General features: G+C 48.6%; 1 protein-coding gene across 10 annotated transcripts in view; it reads left to right on the forward strand.

Annotated features, from left to right (window-relative positions):
• Positions 1-21,410, forward strand: part of PPP6R3 (protein phosphatase 6 regulatory subunit 3) — a 1,896,334-nt gene that overhangs the window by 284,977 nt on the left and 1,589,947 nt on the right. For all 10 annotated transcript variants that reach the window (XM_078682862.1, XM_078682861.1, XM_078682859.1 and 7 more), the window contains one exon: positions 18,324-18,510. In XM_078682862.1, the coding sequence (XP_078538988.1) occupies positions 18,324-18,510 (187 nt within the window). The remainder of the gene's footprint in view (positions 1-18,323; positions 18,511-21,410) is intronic.

The following is a 21,410-nucleotide window of genomic DNA, read 5'->3' on the forward strand; positions in this document are numbered from 1 at the left end:
GAAAACCTATACAGTTTTAAAAACTAGACACCCAGGCGTAACCAGGATGGGGTGACTTGTAACTCTCACTAGGTTCTGTGACCCAGAATCCCTTGCAAACTTTGTAAAAAAAATTAATTAAAAAAAAACCAAATTTTCCTCACATTTCTGTGATGGAAAGTTTTGGAATCTGCGTGGGTTCACTAACTTCCACCCACCCGCATTCTCCAAAGTCTCCCATTAAAAAAGGTATCTCACTTGTGTCGATGGGTCAACTACCCATGACAGGCAAGGGCCCAAAACGTATTGTGGAGACATCAAAATTACTTATCACAAAACACCGTCGTTTTGCAATGAGGAGCACCTGGGTTATTGACCCCGGGCTCAGCGGCCATCTAGGGAAACCTACCAAACCCACACATTTCTGAAAACTAGCCACGCTGTGGAGTCCAGTGAGATAAGGCTTGCATGGATCCCCCAATGTTTCCCTAGCCAGAATTTCCTGCAAACCTCAAATTTACCTGAAAACATCAAATTGTCCTAACATTTCTGTATGGTAAAGTTGTGGGATCACTGGGATAACTCAAATGTTCGAGGCATATGGGCTGCAGATGGTACATTTATGAATAGATCGCCATCTGGTGTTGGGCTCGGATGATTGCACTTTGTTTTTCTTCTGGAGAAGTCTTTGTCGTCATAGGTGACTCCTCCTCTCGGTGTTAGTGCGCATGGGCATCGGCTCCATCCTTAGATTGTTTTTTTCCGCCATCGGGTTCGGATGAGGATCGAAGCGCTCCGGACCGACTTCAACAAAGAAGGTTATAACCGGCGCGTATTCCTTTCCAAATCGACGATTCGAAGGACGACGACTACGAGAAACTCGACGTAGTCCAGCCCGGGGTCCATGGAAAGGACTCCATTCAAAAAATGTCCAACGTGTGGTGCTAAGTTCCCACACAAGGACCTACACGAAGTGTGCAACCTCTGCTTGTCCCCTGAACACGAATCCAGGGACTGTGAGGCCTGTGCAGCGTTCTCGTCAAAGTCGACGATTAGAAACCGTCGAGCCCGAAGACACGAGGTATCGAGAATGCAGCCACAAGCAATCCTGGAGCTGTTCGAGGACCAGCAACCAGAAGAGGAGGAAGAAGAGGCCGACGAGGCGGGGTCAGAAGCGGACGAGTCCGACGTCGAGGAAATCGACGTCCAACAAACCGTGAGTAACGACGTCCCTTTACCGAAAAACAGACCCCGCACGGTGTCGACCCCGCCCTCGAGCCCGGTCAGACAACCGAAAAAAGTTTCCAACGCCCCGCCTTCGAGCCCGGCAACGAAACAGAAACCAAAACACTCGGTCCCCCATCATAGTGGTTCCGGTTCCGATAAACCAACCACATCGACACCGAAGCACCAGGTCAAGGAAAGCTCGAAGTCGAAGCAGTCCATGTCGACACCGAAGCACGCTTCGGCGCCGAAAACACCCTCGACACCGGGGACATCTTCGATACCGAAGAAGTCGGATCCGAACAAAACTTCGGCACCGAAAATACAAATGGACATTTCAAAGAAAAGACACCTTTCGGAACCGAAAACTGCGGTACCGACACAGGAACACGGAACGGATCCTAAACAAAAGACTTTGTTTATTGACCCAAAGACTGGCAAGGTAGTCACAGAGCTACCTAAAAAGAGGAAACATGAACATTTGGACGACAAGGCTCATCCAAAGAAGAGAACAATGGGGACGAATACAACTCCTCCCCCTTCTCCCAAACCTCACACACCATCTTCGCCTATTCCTCACAATAGGCCAGATATTCCTCCCACACGTCCATCTACACCTACAACAGATGGAGAAAGTGACACGGGGGAGGGGGGACACCCTGGGGATGATGAGGACACAATCCCAGAGGAGGCAGACCCATGGGAGGAGTATAATGTGGGATCAGGTAATGATACCGACCTTGAGTCATATCCCTCAAAACCTTCACCTCCTGATGACAATACTGGGTTTGCACAACTCATTACTAGAGCAGCAACATTTCATAAGGTAGACCTACATACAGAACCTCTAGTACAGGACTTCTTATTAGAGACACTACCTACTGCACAAAGAACATCAGGAACACTACCAATGCTAAAAGGCCTTCTCAGTCATACATCAGAGATATTCAAAGACCCAGTGAGGGCTAGGGTATTGAACCCAAGAATTGATAAAAAATATAGGGCAGCTCCAAAAGACCCAATATACATTAAGGGACAAATTCCTCTAGACTCACTAGTGGTCACAAACGCTCGCAAGAGAGCAAACTCTTTATCTACGGGAGAAGCGCCACCTCCTGACAAGGAGTCTAAACTAATAGATGCCTCTGGCAAGAGAGTAGCATCTCAAGCGGCAAACAGTTGGCGCATAGCTAATACGCAAGCACTACTTGCAAGGTATGACAGAGCGCATTATGATGAGTTAGAAACACTCATCAAACATCTCCCTAAAGAACATCAAAAGAGAGCTGATCAACTTATACAAGAAGGGAAGTTAATTACTAACACTTCAATAAAGTGCGCCCTAGACGCGGCAGAAACTGCGGCAAGGTCGACAAATACAAGCATCATGCTAAGGAGACATGCATGGCTCAGAGTGTCAGGATTCAAACAAGAGGTACAAACCTCGTTACTTAATCAACCTTTTGATGGGAAAACACTTTTTGGCACAGGGACAGATGAGGCCCTAGAAAAAATGAAAAAGGATACAGAAACGGCTAAATCAATGGGAGCATTGCAGCAGCCGACACAAAGAGGTTCCTTTCGTAGATCCACCTATAGAGGAGGATCCAAAAGTACAGGTACAAACCAACAGCAAACCTCTTTTACACCTACATCCCCCAGAGGTAATTCTAGAGGTGGATACAGGGGTAACAACGACAAGGGTAGAGGTCGCGGAAACAACAACAACCGCAACTCTCCAACCCCAAAACAGTGACTTCATAGAGCTTCCCCCAGACCTAGAACTCACAGCTACCCCACCAAACATCCCCCCCAAACAACGTCCAATGAAACAAGATCACCTGACACTGTTAAAACAGGAAGTAATATCACTGCTAGAAAAGCATGCCATAGAGAAGGTTCCACAGCACCAACAGGGAACAGGAGTATACTCCCTATACTTCCTAATCCCCAAAAAGGACGGGTCTCTAAGGCCAATACTGGACCTAAGACCTCTCAACGCATACATAAATTCGGAACATTTCCACATGGTCACGCTCCAAGTACTTCCTTTACTGAAGAAAGGGGACTTTCTTTCTACACTGGATCTAAAAGACGCTTACTTTCATATCCCTATTCACAAAGCCCACAGGAAATACCTCAGGTTTGTGGTAGAAGGACAACATTATCAGTTCAAAGTCCTCCCATTTGGTGTCACGACGGCACCAAGGGTGTTCACAAAATGCCTGGCAGTGGTAGCAGCTCACCTAAGAAGACAACAAATTCATGTCTTCCCATACTTGGACGACTGGCTAATAAAAGCCAGGTCGCAAGAGGAGTGTCTGCAACACACACAAAAGACAATTCAGCTACTACACCAGCTAGGGTTCACGGTGAACTACACAAAGTCACACCTACAACCAAACAAAGTTCAACAATATCTAGGGGCTACCATAGACACAGAAAAAGCCAAAGTGTACCCCAACCCAATAAGAGTCCAAGCAATGCTTACAACCATTCAGAGATTTCAGCCACAACACTCACTAACAGCAAGAGTGTTCATGCAGCTACTAGGCATGATGTCATCCTGCATACTGCTAATACCATATGCAAAACTACAAATGCGTCCGCTACAAGAATGCTTAGCGACACAGTGGAATCAGGCTCAAGGACAGATTACGGATCTGGTGTTGGTAGACGACCGCACACACCGCTCTCTGAAGTGGTGGAACAGAACAAACATTACCAAGGGGCGGTCGTTCCTAGAGCCAATTCCACAGGTGACAATAACAGCAGACGCATCGCTCACCGGATGGGGAGCACATATGGACAAATACACAGTACAAGGAAGGTGGAGTGTGCAGGAAAAAACACTGCACATCAACTATCTAGAACTACTGGCAGTGTTTCTAGCATTGAAAGCCTTTCAGATACATGTTATCCACAAAGCAGTCCTGATCAGAACAGACAACATGACAGCAATGTATTATATTCAAAAACAGGGGGGGACGCACTCTCTCCAATTATCCAGACTAGCACAGGAGATTTGGAGATGGGCCATTCCTCAAAACATCTATCTGTTAGCCGAACACCTACCAGGAGTTCAAAACCAGATAGCAAACATCTTAAGCAGACAGTCGGAACAAATACACGAATGGGAACTGCACCAACAAATACTGCAGCCATTCTTCCAAAGATGGGGACAACCAGAGATAGACCTATTTGCCACTCATCAGAACGCAAAATGCCAAAGCTTCGCGTCCAGGTACCCACATCACCTGTCGCAGGGCAATGCGTTATGGATAAATTGGTCCAACAAATTTGCATACGCTTTTCCCCCTCTCCCACTAATCCCATTAGTAGTCAGGAAACTGCAACAACATTCAATGACCATGATACTAGTAGCACCCACGTGGGCAAGACAGCCGTGGTTCACCACGCTCCTGCAACTCTCACAAGTGCCACATCAAAAGCTACGAATTCTACCCATGCACCTTACACAGAACCATGGAGAAATAATGCACCCAGATCCAACTCAATTGAACCTAGCGATCTGGCTCCTGAAATCCTAGAATTTGGGTACTTAGATCTCCCCCCAAATTGCATGGAAATAATTAAACAAGCGAGACGTCCAACCACCAGAGCATGCTATGCAGCTAAGTGGAAGAGGTTTGCTATACACTGCACTAATAACAATATCAACCCTCTAGACGTATCAACAAGGGAGATTATTTGCTACTTGTTACACTTACAGCAATGTAATCTAGCGTACACATCTATCAGAGTACATCTAGCAGCTATAGCAGCATACCTACAAAACAGGCAGCGCATATCACTGTTCAGAGTACCAGCGATAAAAGCATTCATGGAAGGTCTTAAAAGAGTTATTCCACCAAGATTACCACCTTCCCCAGTCTGGAACCTCAACGTAGTACTCACCAGACTAATGGGGCCACCCTTCGAACCTATGCATAGGTGCGAAATACAATTCCTTACATGGAAGGTGGCATTCCTTATAGCCATTACCTCACTCAGAAGAGTAAGCAAGTTACAGGCATTAACAATACAAGAACCATTCCTACAGATACACCAGAATAAAGTGGTTCTTAGAACAAACCCAAAGTTCTTGCCTAAAGTAATTTCAGCATTCCACATCAATCAGCCAGTGGAATTACCAGTCTTCTTTCCAAAGCCACAGACGGTGGCAGAAAGGGCTCTACATACACTAGATGTTAAAAGAGCCATTTCATACTACATAGAAAGAACACGACTTCAGGAAAACTAAACAACTATTTGTAGCATTTTCCCCAACACATAAGGGCAATCCTATCTCTAAAGCAGGCATCGCAAGATGGATTGTAAGATGTATACAAATATGTTACATTAAAGCAAAGAGAACATTAACTGTTCCTCCTAGAGCTCATTCCACAAGGAAACTAGGAGCATCTATGGCATTCTTAGGGAACATTCCCCTAGATGACATATGTAGAGCAGCAACTTGGTCTACACCACATACATTCACAAAGCACTACTGTGTTGATGTACAGGCTGCACAACAAGCCAGAGTGGGCCAAGCTGTATTAAAAACTCTATTTCAGACAGTTGCGACAGACACTGGTGACCACCGCTAGGGAGGTAACTGCTGTACAATCTATTCATAAATGTACCATCTGCAGCCCATATGCCTCGAACGGAATATGCTACTTACCAGTATGCATCTGTTCTTGGCATAGAGGGCTGCAGAGTGGTACATGCCCTCCCTGCCTCCCCGGAAACCTGTGTCTGTCCCAACATTATCTTATTTAGATACATTTACATGGGCATATCTTTATGTACTACACTACACTACTCCATCTAACCCTACTATGGCAAAACAATCTAAGGATGGAGCCGATGCCCATGCGCACTAACACCGAGAGGAGGAGTCACCTATGACGACAAAGACTTCTCCAGAAGAAAAACAAAGTGCAATCATCCGAGCCCAACACCAGATGGCGATCTATTCATAAATGTACCACTCTGCAGCCCTCTATGCCAAGAACAGATGCATACTGGTAAGTAGCATATTCCTTCCTACCACCTAGTGCTCCCCCCAGGTCTTCCGATAAAAATGGTACATCACTTGTGTGGGTAGGCATAGTGTCTGCAACAGGAAATGGCCCAAATCGTACTGTGTATGTGGAGACTACAAAATTAACTATCATAAAACTACCTAGTGTTGCAGTGGGGCACACTTGGATTTTTTTAACTCTGGCTCGCGGCCATCTAGGGAAACCTACCAAACCCACACATTTCTGAAAACTAGACACCCTAGGGAGACCAGTGAGGTATGGCTTGCATGGTTCCCCCAAGATTTTCCTGCCCAGAATCCCCTGCAAACCTCAAATTTTGCTGATGAAAGCACTTCCCCCTAACCCCCGCCTCCCCCCTCCCCCCCCGGCAGGTAGTTTTGTTATAGCTAATTTTAATGTCTCCACAATACATTTTGGGCCTGTCGTGGCACCTTGCCCACCCACACAAGTGAGGTACCATTTTTATCGGGAGACCTGGCGGAACGCTGGGTGGTAGGACATTTGTGTCAGCCGGTGATCTCACAACTTTCACACACAGAAATTTGAGAAAAATTCGAATTCTGGGTAGGACAACTTTGGGGTGTCCACAAGTTACACCTACCTGGACTCCCGCGGGTGCCGATCCCGGGACCAAAAACGCAGATGCCCCCGATCTATCAGAAAATGACCTGGTTGCAAGGGGGCACCTGCGTTTTTGGTCCCGTGCTCAGTGGCCATCTAGCAAAACCTACAAAACTCAGACATTTGTGAACTAGACACACAGGGGAGGTCAGGGAGGTATGGCTTTCGTGAATCCCCAAATGTTTTCCTACTTAGAATACTTCAAACCTCAAATTTAGCTAAAAGACATCACATTTTACTCACATTTCTGGCTGGAATCACTGTGCCGGCACAAATGTCCTACCACACGGCGTCCCCCTCAGTCTCCCGAGTAAAATGATCTCATTTGTGTGGGTTGGCAAGTGCTTGCGACTAGGAAAGGCCAAAAAATAGGGATTGAGAGTATAGCACCACAAACTCTTAAGTGCTAATACATTTTTTTTTTTAATGCAATTCTACATTGGACACCCACACAAGTGAGATCATTTTTATCGGGAGACCAAGGAGAACGCTGAGTGGTAGGACATTTATGCTGGCGCGGTAATCCCACACAAAAATGTAAGGTAAATGTGATATATTTTTTTGCTAAATTTCAGGTTTACAAGGGATTCTGGGTAGGAAAACATTTTGGAAACCACGCAAGCCACATCTCCCTAAACTCTCCTGTGTGTCTAGTTTTCTTAACCCCTTCGGTGCTCATGACGAGCTCAGCTCGTCATGGCATATACCTCTCAGGTGCTCATGACGAGCTGAGCTCGTCATGACCACTCCCGTTTTTATTACGGCCGAGCACTGCAGGGGAATCGCTCCAGCAGCCATGAGGTTAAATGTCTGGATTTGGTAGGTTACCCCAGATGGCTGTCGAGCGCCGGACCAAAAACGCAGATGCCCCCCTTGCAAAACCAGGTAGTTTTCTAATGGGCAGTAGTGTTTTTGATCCCAGGGTTGGCGGCCATCTAGGAAAACCTACCAAACCCACACATTTCTGAAACCTAGACGCTAGGGGGAGTCCAGCGTGGTATGGCTTGCGTGGATCCCCCAAAGTTTTCCAACCCAGAATCCCCTGCAAACCTCAAATGTAGCTGAATAAAACACATTTTCCACATTTATTTGAGTGGGATCATCGTGCTGCCACAAATGTCCAACCACACAGCGTTCCCCTCAGTCTCCAGAGTAAAATGATACCTCACTTGTGTGGGTGGGGCAAGGGCCTGTGACTGGGAAGTGACAAAAATATAGGGATTAAGGGTATAGCACAGAGAATTCTAAGCGCTACATTTAAAAAAAAAAAAGATACATCTTTAACCAATTCTGCATTGGACACCCACACAAGTGAGGTATCCTTATATCGGGAGACTTTGAAGAATGCTGGGTGATGTTGGAAGATAAGGACTCCAATTTGGCGTGGATACCTTATTTGGTCAAAAAATTACAGGGGCCTAAGCACAAACTACCCCTAATAGCCCCAAAAAAGTCTTGGCGGGGGCGGGGGGGGGGGGAGTGGGGGGCTAGCAGTGAAGGGGTTAAGACAGTATCGTTTCAGAATGTGTATTGCGTGGCTTTGGCTGACCCTGATTCCTCTTTGATAAATATCTGGTAGAACCAGTTTTTGGATACAAGTCTGCTTCAATTAGCCACTATTGTGAGCAATGCAAAAGAACGGCAAAAGAAATCTGGCTCCAAATGTGAATTCAACTTGAGTTAATCAGCGACTGTGCCGGATATAGACTATATAAACACATATTTTTTCAATGTCTGACTGGTGACAAAACATTCTTATGCATATAGGTTACTGTTGGCACAATTACCTGTATTCATTATTAAGTGCAATATACCTCCCGGTTCTGGGGGCTGCAGCACTGAGGCTGTGAAGAGATGCTGGCTAAACAGTGCTTCAACAGCGGCTCAGTCGCTCCTGACTCCCGCTACAAACCAGCCTCTCACGAGCTGTGGGGTGGCATAAGATCACACAGGTGCTCCAGATGTGCTGGAACGTATCAAAGGATGTGCCTTGCATGACAGCGAAGCACTGGGTAACGGGAGACGTCGAGGAGTCGAACTGAGGGAAGAGGACCCTTGCATATGGGCTTCCTCCTAATCCCACCACTACTGCCTTGCACTGCCTGCTGTTGATCCAGCGGCTTATAGGAAATATGTCATAAACTACGCTACCCAACTCCACAATATTCACCATTAATCATAAATCAATCACAAGGCCCATAATCTAACATGACATTTTGACCAACTGAATCATGTGACCTAATTAACCTATTCACAAATTAAATACATTTATATACAACCGCGGTAAATTAATTTCATCACACTTCACAAATTCTACAAATAATTAAGCAACTGTGGCGATAAGATCTTGCTAATGGTAACCTAAACTCATGAAATAACAAGGCCAGCTTGTTTTCCAAAGTAAATATTTATTAATTATTTGTTTAGAAATTGCATTAGAAATTTTTATTAGAGCATTTTTATTAATGTATTTGTAAATTGTAACGATGATTTAAGTAAAATTCAGTAGCATAAATCAAGTAGAAAACAATAGTATTGGCATTATCAAAATCCTAAGTCCCTAAAGAACAAAGAATAAAAAGTCTTTTTGGGTCTCTTACGTGCTCCAAAAGAGAACTGCAGCACGACACACCCATCTAAATGTCAGCAAGAAGCAGCGCTCTCTTCCCAGGCTAAGAGTTTTTATACCCTTTCTACGCTAAACTAATCTAAGTAAAAGTATATTTTTCTGCTCGAAACGAGTTCTCATTGGCTGTCAAGTGACAGGCCATCGTGTCATTCCAAATTTTGAACATCAGTTCCGTCACTTTCTTAGAGTCCATTGTTTTTAGCTTTCGAATTGCGAAGCTTCCTCCAGTTTGCAACATTTACTGAAAGAAAATCCTAACTTCCTCGGTCTGTCAAACTCCTCTGCCGGTTCCTGGCCTTGGCCTTGCTTGACTAAAGAACAGTCAGCTCATCACGTTTCATTTTACATCACGACAACATGTTTCAGCAGAAGGAATTTTTCCATGATGGACTCTTGCTTTTCTCCGAGCAGAATTTTGCCAAACACGAATGCACTAGGCCCAGAACCACTTTGACGAAAACTATTATATAAACAAACCCAAAGAGTAATTAATGCAAGAAATACAATTTGTTCTGTTACCCACCCTCTATTACTAATGATTAACCCATTAGTCTAAATTACCTAGCAAAAAGCAAACAATTAAAGCAGCATTTATATCTACCATTCTTCATTAAATTCAGCAGGATTCTCCATGCACCTGTAAATAATAAAATGACACCACATAGACAAAAGCATACATAAAATAGCCACATGCCACCAATTAAACAGCCGCAATTAATCAAAACATGACAATAGTCAAAATTAATTTATTATTTCCACAAACATGAAGATGCAACATATTGCCCATTTATAAGTACACATGTTAGTTTCCCGCGTGTTCTTTGTAAATACAACTTCAAACTAGGTTGAATTAATACACACATAGCACAGATCATTAGTATTATTTATTCAGTTATGGAAATATGACTTCACAAGCTGAAATGAATACATTTCTGAAACTCGCTTCATCACTGTCACCGTAGGAGAGGAAGATAAGTCGTCTGTGACCAGTAAAGCATTGGTGGGAGCATCAACCTACTCAGGTGCGCGTTGGAGAGCGTGTCATTCCCGCAACAGCAGTCAGGAGAAATCCTTATAAGAAAATAGTGCTCGGGCGCTGTAATTAAAACCTACCAAGTAACAACACATGTAACTGGGAGGCTACAAGAAGAGAAACTATGGTACTAAATAGGGACTACTAAGCCTATTGACCAATGAAAAGTCACCATTTACAAAGGACAGTGACAAGAGCCAACTAAAAAAACATGGGTAGAAAGTGGGCAGAGCGTCATGCCTGTATCCTAACTACAGCTCAAAGAGACAGCGCAAGCTCTGTCTGGGCGAGACCTAAAAAAAAAAAGAACAGGTGTAGGAAAGATTTACGTGTTTTACAAGAGATGAATCTGTCTCCAAATAGAAACAGATATCGAACTTTACTTTCCAGACGGGGAAGGTTAAACCAAGACGTGGGCAGTGTCTGGCAGATAGGCCCACAACACCTCTGTTTTTGGTTTTACATTTGTATCCACCAGCTGTATTAGTGGTGGCTGTAAGTTACCAGTGGCAAACTAGATACCAATTTAGTATTCTGTCTATCTCTGGCTCCAGAGATTAGTGAAGCAACTGCTTGGTGTTTTGGACTCTTGTGAACAGGCGAGTCATATCTTTCAGTTGAGACTAGCCATCCGATGTCATGATGATGAGTGGCAACCTTTTTAGCCACGGTTTCGGAAGCAGTGGGAAGTTTTTGGGCTCGTTTTTCAAACGCCCCATTCCCCAAGATTCTGATTGCCTTTTGCTAACGCCTGCATTAAATGAGTTCCATTTTTTTTTTTTTGAAACATATTTTTATTGCAGAGTTAGAAACCACAGGAGACAAACAATCAACCAGTGCCCTCGTGACACCCCACCGTCCAATAATAAATCCAAACTGTACACAGCCATTCAGCCCGCATCCCAGGGGCCGGGCGGCATGTTGTTCCAAGCAGTAGGAGAAAATCACAGTGCAAGTCCCACAGGGACCATGGTCGAAGAGTCATCGTACGTATCTGCTTTTACCCCCCCCCCCCACAACAAAATCTCCGGCAGCCATCCCAAAACTAATACAGTGACATCCCGCGCTTCGGGGCCACCCCTAAGCGCCCCCGTCCCAACCCGCCTAGACGCTCCCCCAGCCCTCCCCTACTTCCACCTCACGCAGCCTCCCTAATAGAGCCTAGGCACCCAGGCGAGCCACCCCCTAATGGCTTCCGTCCCACCCCAAGTCCCATAAACCAGTCCCCCCCAAAGCCCCCCCCCCCTGGCAACTGCAAGGAGTACCCCTCGCCCTGTCGAATTAGATGGATCCACCACAGCGCGGAAATTAACTCTCCCGTGTGTGCCCCGTGGTGTCCACCGGCTCAGTTCTCCCCATCCCCGTCATCCACCATCGAGTCACGCAAGGCCTGCACCACCTGCTCCCATGCACGCGCCGCGTCCAAAACCCTCTCATTCCCCAACTTAACAGCCTGTTTCATCCGGAGCACACTCTCGCAGGCAGACCACCGCAGCAGTTCATTCTTCCACCTACGCAGCGAGGGCCCCCCCCTAGACTTCCAGTGCCACGATATCTCCCTCTGCGCCAGTATCAAACCCAGGTCAATAAATTTGCTAGTCACCTTGGTGCGTTTGGTGTGCGGGAACCAGAGCAACAGGCACGCCGCCATATCGAAGTCCACCTCCCTGGCAGACACTTCATTCAGGAGTTCCCCTACCTCTGCCCAGTAGGTCCCCAATTGCGGGCAACCCCAAAACAGATGATCCATGTCCGCACCCAAAGACGAACACCGTGGGCAGCGGGCATCCGGCACCCGGAAGTACCTCTGTAACTTCTCCGGGGTTAAATAGGCCCTATGAAGCACATAGAAATGTACTTGTTGAAAGCGCGCATTTCTCGTGCCCTTCCACGTACGCCGCAGGATGTGTCCCCATGCCGTATCCGGTATGGGGCGGCCCACGCTCTCCTCCCATTTAGTCTTGAGCCCTAGGAGTGGCTCCAGACCCTCATGCAGCATCCTATTATGGAGGCACGTCACAGCTTTAACCGTACCAGCTGCCATCACCACATATTGGCACGCCATAGTCGTCGTTGGTTCTACGAGCCCCCCTTTCCAGTGCTTCTGTACGGCAGCCACCACCGCCGCGTGTAGGAGGAACCCCCCGTCAGGCAGCCCAAACTGATCCCGGAGTACCTCAAACGGTGCTAACGCCCCATCTATGTACAAATCGCCAACCACCTGCAATCCCATCTCTTCCCAGGCCAGCAACGGGGACCAATCACCCCCATGCGGCAAGGCCGTCAGCATGCCGATCGGAATCTCCGGTGCATAAGGCCGCGAAGCCCTCGCTCTCCGAAGGCTCCTCTGCCAACACAAGCGGAGCGTCCTTTCCTCCACGGTGAGGGCCCGCAACTCAAGCCTCTGCTGCATGATAATATAGGATAACACATGGCGTCGTATCCCCCGATCCCGGTCCACCTCCGGACCCCTGAACACCCTAGCCACATTCTGTGTAAGAACCTGCAGCTGTGCCGCTAGATAATACAGCTCGAAGTCAGGCACAGCCATACCTCCTTCCATCTTAGGGCGGAGGAGCGTGTTCAGGGCCACTCTGCGGCGACCATGCCCCCACAGAAAGCCAATAATCATCGACCTCAGGTCTCTGAAGATCCCCTGGGGAATCCATATGGGCAGCGTCCGGAAATAATAGAGAAAGCGGGGGAGTGCTACCATCTTCAAAAGGGCAATCCTGCCCAGAACCGTCAGCGGGAGGGTCGACCAGAAAGACAAGCTGCCCCGCAGTGCCCGGATACAGCGACCAATGTTACCCTCCAATAGGTCCGCGGTAGCATGATAAATGCGAACACCCAAATAGGTGAAACAAGATGGTTCCCACACCACGGCCAAGTCGCCGTCAGGAGCAGGTGATCCCGCTCGCAGCGGGAACACGCAAGTCTTCGCCCAATTGACCTTAAGACCCGACAGCCGGCCGAACTCCGACAGCAGCTCCATAGCACCGGCCAACGCCCGGGAGGTGTCAGCCAGGTACAGGAGCAAGTCATCCGCATAAAGCGATATATAATGCCACTGCTCGCCCCTGGCTATCCCCATGTACTCGACACCCGACCTCGCATGGACCGCTAAAGGTTCCATTGCCAGAGCAAACAACAGGGGAGACAGAGAGCACCCCTGCCGCGTGCCCCTGCCCACCGGGTACGCCGCAGACACCAGGCCGCCCAAACGTACTCTCGCCGTCGCCGATGCATACAAGACCCTTGTCCATCTGCGGAACCCCTCGCCCATTCCAAACCTCTCCAAAACTCCGTCTAGGAACGGCCATTCCAAACTATCAAAGGCTTTCTCGATATCCACAGACAGGACCGCCGGGGCACCCTCCCCGTCCAAGATGGCGTCCATTATCCCCACCAGTCGGCGAACATTCAGCGCCGTGCTCCTCGTGGGTATGAACCCGGCCTGGTCCCTATGTACCAGGCCCGTCATATACGGGGCCAGCCTGGTGGCCAGTATCCGGCTCAGAATCTTATAATCCACCGTCAGCATGGACAGTGGGCGGTAAGACCGCACGTCTGCTGCATCCCGGCCAGGCTTCAGGAGCGGCACAATCAAGGCCTCCTGCATGGATCCGGGCAGTGCCCCAGCCTCGAAAGCTTCAGCATACACCGTCAGCAACCTGGGTGTCAAACTATCCGCATACAGCTGATAAAATTCAATCGGTAGGCCGTCCACCCCGGGCGTTTTGTTGCGGGCCATATGCTTTATGGCCGCCCGTATTTCCGTGAGCGTTACCGGACCGCCCAGTTCCTTCGCGTCCTCCTCAGCAAGGACCGGAATCTGCCTCTCCCCCAAGTATTCCGCAATGGCCTGGACCCCCACCTCCAGCTGACTCCGATACAGTTCCTCATAGTACCCCCTAAAGCACTCCAATATCGCTGCCTGGGTGTACACCATCTCTCCCTGCGCAGTGCGAATGCCGAGGATCGGGGAGCCCCCAAGTACCGGGTTGGCCAGTCTGGCCAAGAGGGTACCCACCTTATCCCTTTCCGCATGCGCCCTGATGATATACTGCTTGTAGTCATAGCATCGCAAACGTTCCGTCTCAGTGGCGACCACCTCCTTCGCTTCTAATAGCTGGGCTTGTAGGTCCGGTCTAGCCGGCCTGCGGCGCTCCAAGTCCCTCAACCTATCTTCCGCTGTCACAAGGTCATTCAACACAGCCGTGCGAGCATTCGAGAACCTGCCCAGACACACTCCTCTCACCACCACTTTCATTGCATCCCATTCAATGGACCTACTCGTGGCCGAGTCCGCATTCATTCCGAAATAGCTATCAATGCCTTGCCGAACCACGTCTTGGAAGACGGGATCCTCAAGTGTCTCCGGCCGAAGCCGCCACGTTGGAATAACTGAGCGCTCCCTCTGCCACTGAATGTGCACCAATAGGGGATTATGATCTGAGATAGTCCTAGCCAAGTACTCCGCATGGGAGACCAACGGAGCTAGGGATCCACCGCAGAGCACCGAATCAATCCTGACATGCAGGTCATGAAGTGCAGAGTAAAAGGAGTAATCCCTGGCCTCCCTGTGCCGCTCCCTCCAGACATCCAGCAGCCCCCACCTATCCTGCCAGTCCTTCCTGTGCGCGGTCAGCCTGCGCACCGGGGAGTCCACCAGAGGGGGATGGGACCTGTCCAGAGCCACATCCGTAATCGAGTTAAAGTCCCCCCCTAGCACTATCGGGCCCGCCAGGAAGGAGGCTAACGCCCCTGAGAGGCTATCAAGGTATCGAGCCTGATCAGTGTTTGGTGCATACACAGAGCAGAAAACCACATCCCGTCCATATAACCTCCCCTCTACCGCCACAAACCGGCCACCCGGATCCACGACTTGATTCAGCAATTGAAAGGGTATCCCCGCCCTCACCCAGATCAGCACCCCCCTGGCATACGCTGAGTAGGTGGTGCCAAACACCTGGCCCCGCCACCTTTTCTGCAAGGCAGTACATTCCTTCTTAGTGAGATGAGTCTCCTGAAGCATAGCAATCTGAACCCCCCTGCGTACAAGATATGCGTGGACTTTATGACGTTTCACCATAGTTCGCAGCCCCCGGACATTCCACGTTAGGCATTTCAGATTAGGTAGTGTCCCCATTCCAACTTCGTACAGTCCGAATCAAATAACGAATGTTTATAACCCCCCCAGTGCAGTTGCCCCTCCCCGAACACACCCAAAACAGAAAAACTTCCCAAACCCCTCTCCCCAGGACAGAGCACACGAACCCAATGTCCGCCCCCATCCAAACCTTGAAACAACTCCTCACACTCTTACCCTGTGGTCTCCACCACAGGCGGCCTTAAGGGCCCAAGGGGGGTGAGTCACCGCCGACCCCAGCGAGCGGAGCCCACGCCCCGCGCCTCCATCCCTCCTGAAGCACAGAACTCCCCCTCCCGGCATCCCGGCCCCTATCAACAGGATACCACCCCACCATGAAGTCCCGATCTAGCGTAATCCAATCCAATGTCAGCCACAAAAGATACCATCCGAGGTCTGTGGGGTCACCTCCGGCCCCTTCGAACTGTCCGCTTCCGAGAGTTCCTCTCCCGACCTGCCGCCGTCACCTCCCGAGTCAGTCTCCGCACGTTCACTGTTCTGTTGCGACCCTGTAATGGCCGCCGTCGCTGCGAGTGCATCCCTCTTTTCCGCCGCCATTTGAGCTTCCCGCCTCTCCCGCTGGCGCCTGTTGCGGGATCGGATGCGTTGCGATTGTCTCACCCGGGGCTGCTTGGGTTCATCTCGCCTGCTTTTATGCGATCTATCCGTACCCGCTCTGTACAACTCCAGCCAGTGCCAAACCTCGTCCGGAGTCCGGAAAAAGTGCGTAGTCCCATCCAACATGATCCGCAACTTAGCCGGGTAGAGCAAGGAGTACTGAATGCTTTCCTCCCTGAGCTCCTTTTTCACTGCCAGGAACGATGCCCGGTTTTTCTGGACCGCTTGGGTGTAGTCCGGGAAGATCGTAACCCTACTATTCTCCACGTCATAGGGGCCCGACATCCTGGCCCGCTGAATGAGAAGATCCCGGTCCTTGTAATGGAGGAGTCTCACCACCATCGGGCGGGGGGGGCGACCAAGCCCCGGCGGGCGAGCAGGTACCCGGTGGGCCCTCTCCAGCGTAAAGAAAGGAGTGAGCCCCTCCGGCGCCACCACAGTGCGGAACCAGTTCTCCATATAGGCCACTGCATCCTCCCCCTCAATCCGTTCCGGAAGGCCTACGACCCGCACGTTGTTCCGCCTATTGCGGCCTTCCGCATCCTCTGCCCTCCGTTCCAACGAGTCCAACCGGGCCAACATATCAGTGATCTTATGTTCCGCGGCCACCACCGATGGTTTCAGGTCCAGCAATAGTTGGTCATGGTCCTTAACCTTGTCCGCTAGCTTCGCATGATCTGCGCGCAGCAGCCCCAGGCCCACGGCCACTTGGGCGATGTCTTGGTGCAACACGTCCTTAGTCGAGGCGATCGCATCAAGTATGGCATCTAGTCGCTGGTTCAGCCGTAGGTCTCGCTCGAGCTCCGGGGAGGGACTCTCGCCCAGCTGGGTGGAAATCGCCGAGTCCCCCTCAGTGCGTCCCTCGGCCATCGACCCACTCGTCGCCGCCATTCCAGAGTGCTGCGTCACAAGTCCAAGAGCTCGGTTATCATCAGCGCCCGTGGGCAGCGCCGGTCGCCGGCAATGCAATGTCTCCACCGACACTCACAGGCACAAAAGCCACGGCCTGCGACGCACACTCCACTCGGCCGCTCCCCTCGGGAGCCTGAGGGGGAGAGGAGAAGTCCCAGGGCGGTGTCCAGCTAGGGTCCCCAAGCTCCGGACGAGCCAAGGCTGCGTACCGTGGCCGCAGAGCACAGCCCCGCCGACCCTAGCGCCCCAGTCAGCGGAATGCAGGATCTCCCGGCAGGATCCCTCGCCAGTCGGCGACAACTCGGCTCAGGGCTGAAGTCCGGGGCCTTCCAATCTCCCCGCCGCCATTTTCTTCGCACCCTCGGCAACACCTCAGCCGTTGCTTCGACACGGTCTCCTCGGGGGCGGCAGTCCCCCAGCAGTTCACCAAGTGCACCCCGCTGTCCCCTCGCACTTCAGAGGGCAGGAGGATCGTCTCCGGGTCGCCTAGGGTTCCGAAAACAGGAGAAATAGCGGGATCCTGCGCGGAGCTACGAGCTCACGCCGCCATCCCGATCGGCGTCCAAGCCACGCCCCCCTAAATGAGTTCCATTGTGTTCAAAATACATTGACTGCCTCAAAATTCAAACATACTTTCCTGTCAATACGCTTCTTTTCCCTCTGCTCTCCCTTATCCATACTTTAAGGACCACCTCGATTTGTCTGCAGCTAAGTTACCACAGTGATCCGCTTCAGACCCAGATGTTTTAGAGCACCTGAAGTGGCTGACTTCCTCGGTCCTTCTGGCCTACTAAAGGTATAGTCCTGTAGGAAAAAACCTACTGACTAACCACTGCTGAAAGAACAGTAATTTTATTAAAACAATTAGGAAGGGTATCCAAAGCACAATTTTATCCATTTTATCTTAGTACAGACACATGAGAATTATGCTTATGTTGGAATTGACCTACCATGTTAAACAATCTTCTATTTTAAGTGGCAAGCTCAACCATGTTAGAATGTATGCAGTATAATAATTAATGGCATTTACGGTTTCATTTTCTAATCTCTTCATGCAGTTTTATTTTTTATAACTATCTAATTGCTGATTTTTCTTTGTTTCAGATATCCAAACTTATCTTGTGAATTGTTAACATCAGACGTCTCTCAAATCAATGATAGACTGGGCGAAGATGAGTCTTTGCTTACCAAACTCTACAGTTTTCTTTCGAATGAATCTCCTCTCAACCCATTATTAGCCAGTTTCTTCAGTAAAGTGCTTAGTATTCTTATTAGCAGAAAGCCAGAACAGGTAAAGTTATTGGGCCGCATTTCCACTTGCGTCCACAAATTATTTCTTTGTTTATTGGTCCCTCTGTTTTGTGAAATAGACCGTCTGAATCGTTTTTAATACTACATGAATGTGTTGATTAGTTTGCGTTTGTACATTTGAGGCTTAGAAGTCAATCTTTGTTTTTTATACATTGTTGGAAGCTTTTACATCACGAGCTGCTCCTCAACTTTCTACTGTAACTTGTAGTCAGCTGCAAATTTTTTGGACTTCTTTTTTCTTTTTTTTACTTTGAGGCAGCATGTACATCGAATGAAAGATTTGCTATTAGGCGTTAAGAAGTTTATGGCCTAATGGGGATGTATCCAACAGTGGTTCACTTGGGAGGTGGAGGGGAAGGGGAATACACACATTATTTAGAACAAATATTTGTTGAAATAATTAGTCCATCGCAGCACAGCTTAAAATTGATAAGCCCACAAAGTACACACAATTGAGCACCAGAGAACCACACCATTATTTAACTATGATGTATTAATATTTTTTAAATAATAGTATAGCGGCGCAGTGTGCTTTGTGATCACACAAAGTAATAAATGAGATGCCAATTAATTTATGTGTGGGTTAGAACAATAACTTGGATATCCAGTATAAGCTGCCTTGGACATGTAAAAAAAAATTATCCCAAAGAAGCCGTACAGTGCTTTTCATGTATCTAATGATGTGAAAAGATGTAGTCCATATAGCAAATAGGGAATTGTGTCAATGTTTCAACCCCAAACGGTTTACTTAGCAGGGGGCATCATCAGGACATTAAGCAACTCAACCTGAAGGAGGAACTGCGAAACGCAAAAGCTGGTAACCCAGTTGGTACAGGAGAGAATCCTAAGAGTAAAGTAATACATAAAGTAAGAAATAAAAAGCAAGAGCTAGAGAATTGCCCATCAAGGAAACAAATCAAGAGCTTTCTTATGGGATAAGCTTATGTGTGCTTGGATATTTATCAAGTGTCTTAAACTTGCTTTTGCCACAGAAAGCAAATGCCCCGTAGTAAGCCTAGGAATACATGTAATCCCCAATGCAATTGAGATGGCAAGTTATGCAAGTCTGACAATGAAGCAGATGTCCTTAGAAGTTAGTTATGTGAATGCTTTTCAAAGTGCTTTACTTGCCAAAGTCTTAATTTTTTAACATATTTCGAGTCCTGCAGAAGTGTGTTGTAATAAACACAGTTGTGTGTGCACATGCCTTAGCTGTAGTTTTACCTACATTCACTTGTGTTAAACTGGCATACAACCTCATTCCTGACACTTGAAACAATTACCATTCATCATACTTGTACCTCGTGGAAATGAGTGCACCAATTCATTTTCCTATTCCGCAACAAATCTCTTGTTGATGAGCACATTCTGCTATAAGCATTTGATCCATCAGCTTATCACCTGAAAATCCAATTAAAAGAATACTGAGTTGGTTCACTGTGCTTGTATAGCTTCAAAATCCTTCTCAGTTGTAGCTCCCATCTGATAGAATTCTACCCACAGATTCCTTACCTTTGAATTTCCCTAAGCGTCGACTGGATCAAGAAGATTTTTTTGTTAGTACTACCCCTGCACGCTGGTAGGTGGTGTTGATCGGCTCTGCATGGCGTCATCAGTGTAGTCTGTGCTGGAAGTGACGTCTGTGTCACCTATGTAGGAGTCACCTCGGCATGCGGACTACAGTTATTTTCTTTTCGCGACAGCCAGTGCAGATCCGAGAGAAGAGCTATGTAGTATCCTGCGTATTTACTGTAAGGTGTTTTACCACCCCTGCTCAGCCAGTGCCTGTGCTCTGACTCATTAGAATGTTTGAGTCTGACGATTCTACAAGCTACCCCTCTGTTTTTGACAGGCTTTCTTCAATGTTTTGTCGAGGTTTGAGTATCAACTCCTGGTGTGTCGGACTTCATAACGTAAGACTGGTTTTAAAAACTGTCACTTGTCACTGTGCCCTGTCGGTGACAGGCCCGCATTGCATGTGCTTGTGTTGACTGGATCGCAAAAACAATTACAAGTTGCGCTCCAATTGCCAGGCCATAGTGCCAAAGTCTTTAAAGAAGCTGTCCCTGAAGTAGCTATTGGCCTGGCATCTGACTGAGGAAGTCACGATCCTCGGAACATGCACCTGGGCCGACTCGGAGCCTCAAGTTATCCAGTAGCTGGATCAACCCCGCTCAAATGAAAGACTTATCAGGCTATGTGTCTCATTTTTGAGTGGCCCAATCCATCTGGAGCACCTTTGGGCTCCACAGGGTTGGGGGTGGCCCCTTCAATCTGGTTCTGCGCCGGCAGCCCAGATGGACCCAAACTTCCTCACCCAACATCCTACCCTATAGAGCTCCACTTCCCATGGCACATTCCCTGCCACACTCTCACAGGGAATCGAAGAGGCTAGATAGTTTGGGAAAGAAAATGTTTTCTTTCATTATGGTCCGTGAACACCCCATGCTTATTGAGCTGCTATTACCACACCCTGTGGGAAGCTGTTGCGCAAGTGCTGCCACAGATCCTGGAGAAGGCCCGGGCTATTATCTCCCAAGCAGTTACAGATGCAGGGAAGTGGCTTGGATACAGCAGACTCCCTGGGTAGAGTGGTTTCACTGGCGTAGGCGCTCAGACGCCTTGCCTGTCTAAGAACATCTGCGTTTCGGGGGATGTCCTAAATTCCCTCATGGGCATGCCTTTCGATGGCACCCATCTCTTCAGAGACAAAGCAGACTGTGTTGGAGCGCTTTTAGGACTTTCTTGCTTTGACCAAGTCCTTAGGCCTCTTGGTTACCCCACGTCCCCAGGCTTTCAACTACTCCAGCTCTATCCCAGCCACTGAGCTGTGCATGCTTCTCACGCCTGTGTGAATGAGCATGCTGTTCCTAACTGCGT

The sequence above is a fragment of the Lissotriton helveticus genome, chromosome 3_1 (genome assembly GCF_964261635.1).
Source record: "Lissotriton helveticus chromosome 3_1, aLisHel1.1, whole genome shotgun sequence".
NCBI classification, from domain to species: domain Eukaryota; kingdom Metazoa; phylum Chordata; class Amphibia; order Caudata; family Salamandridae; genus Lissotriton; species Lissotriton helveticus.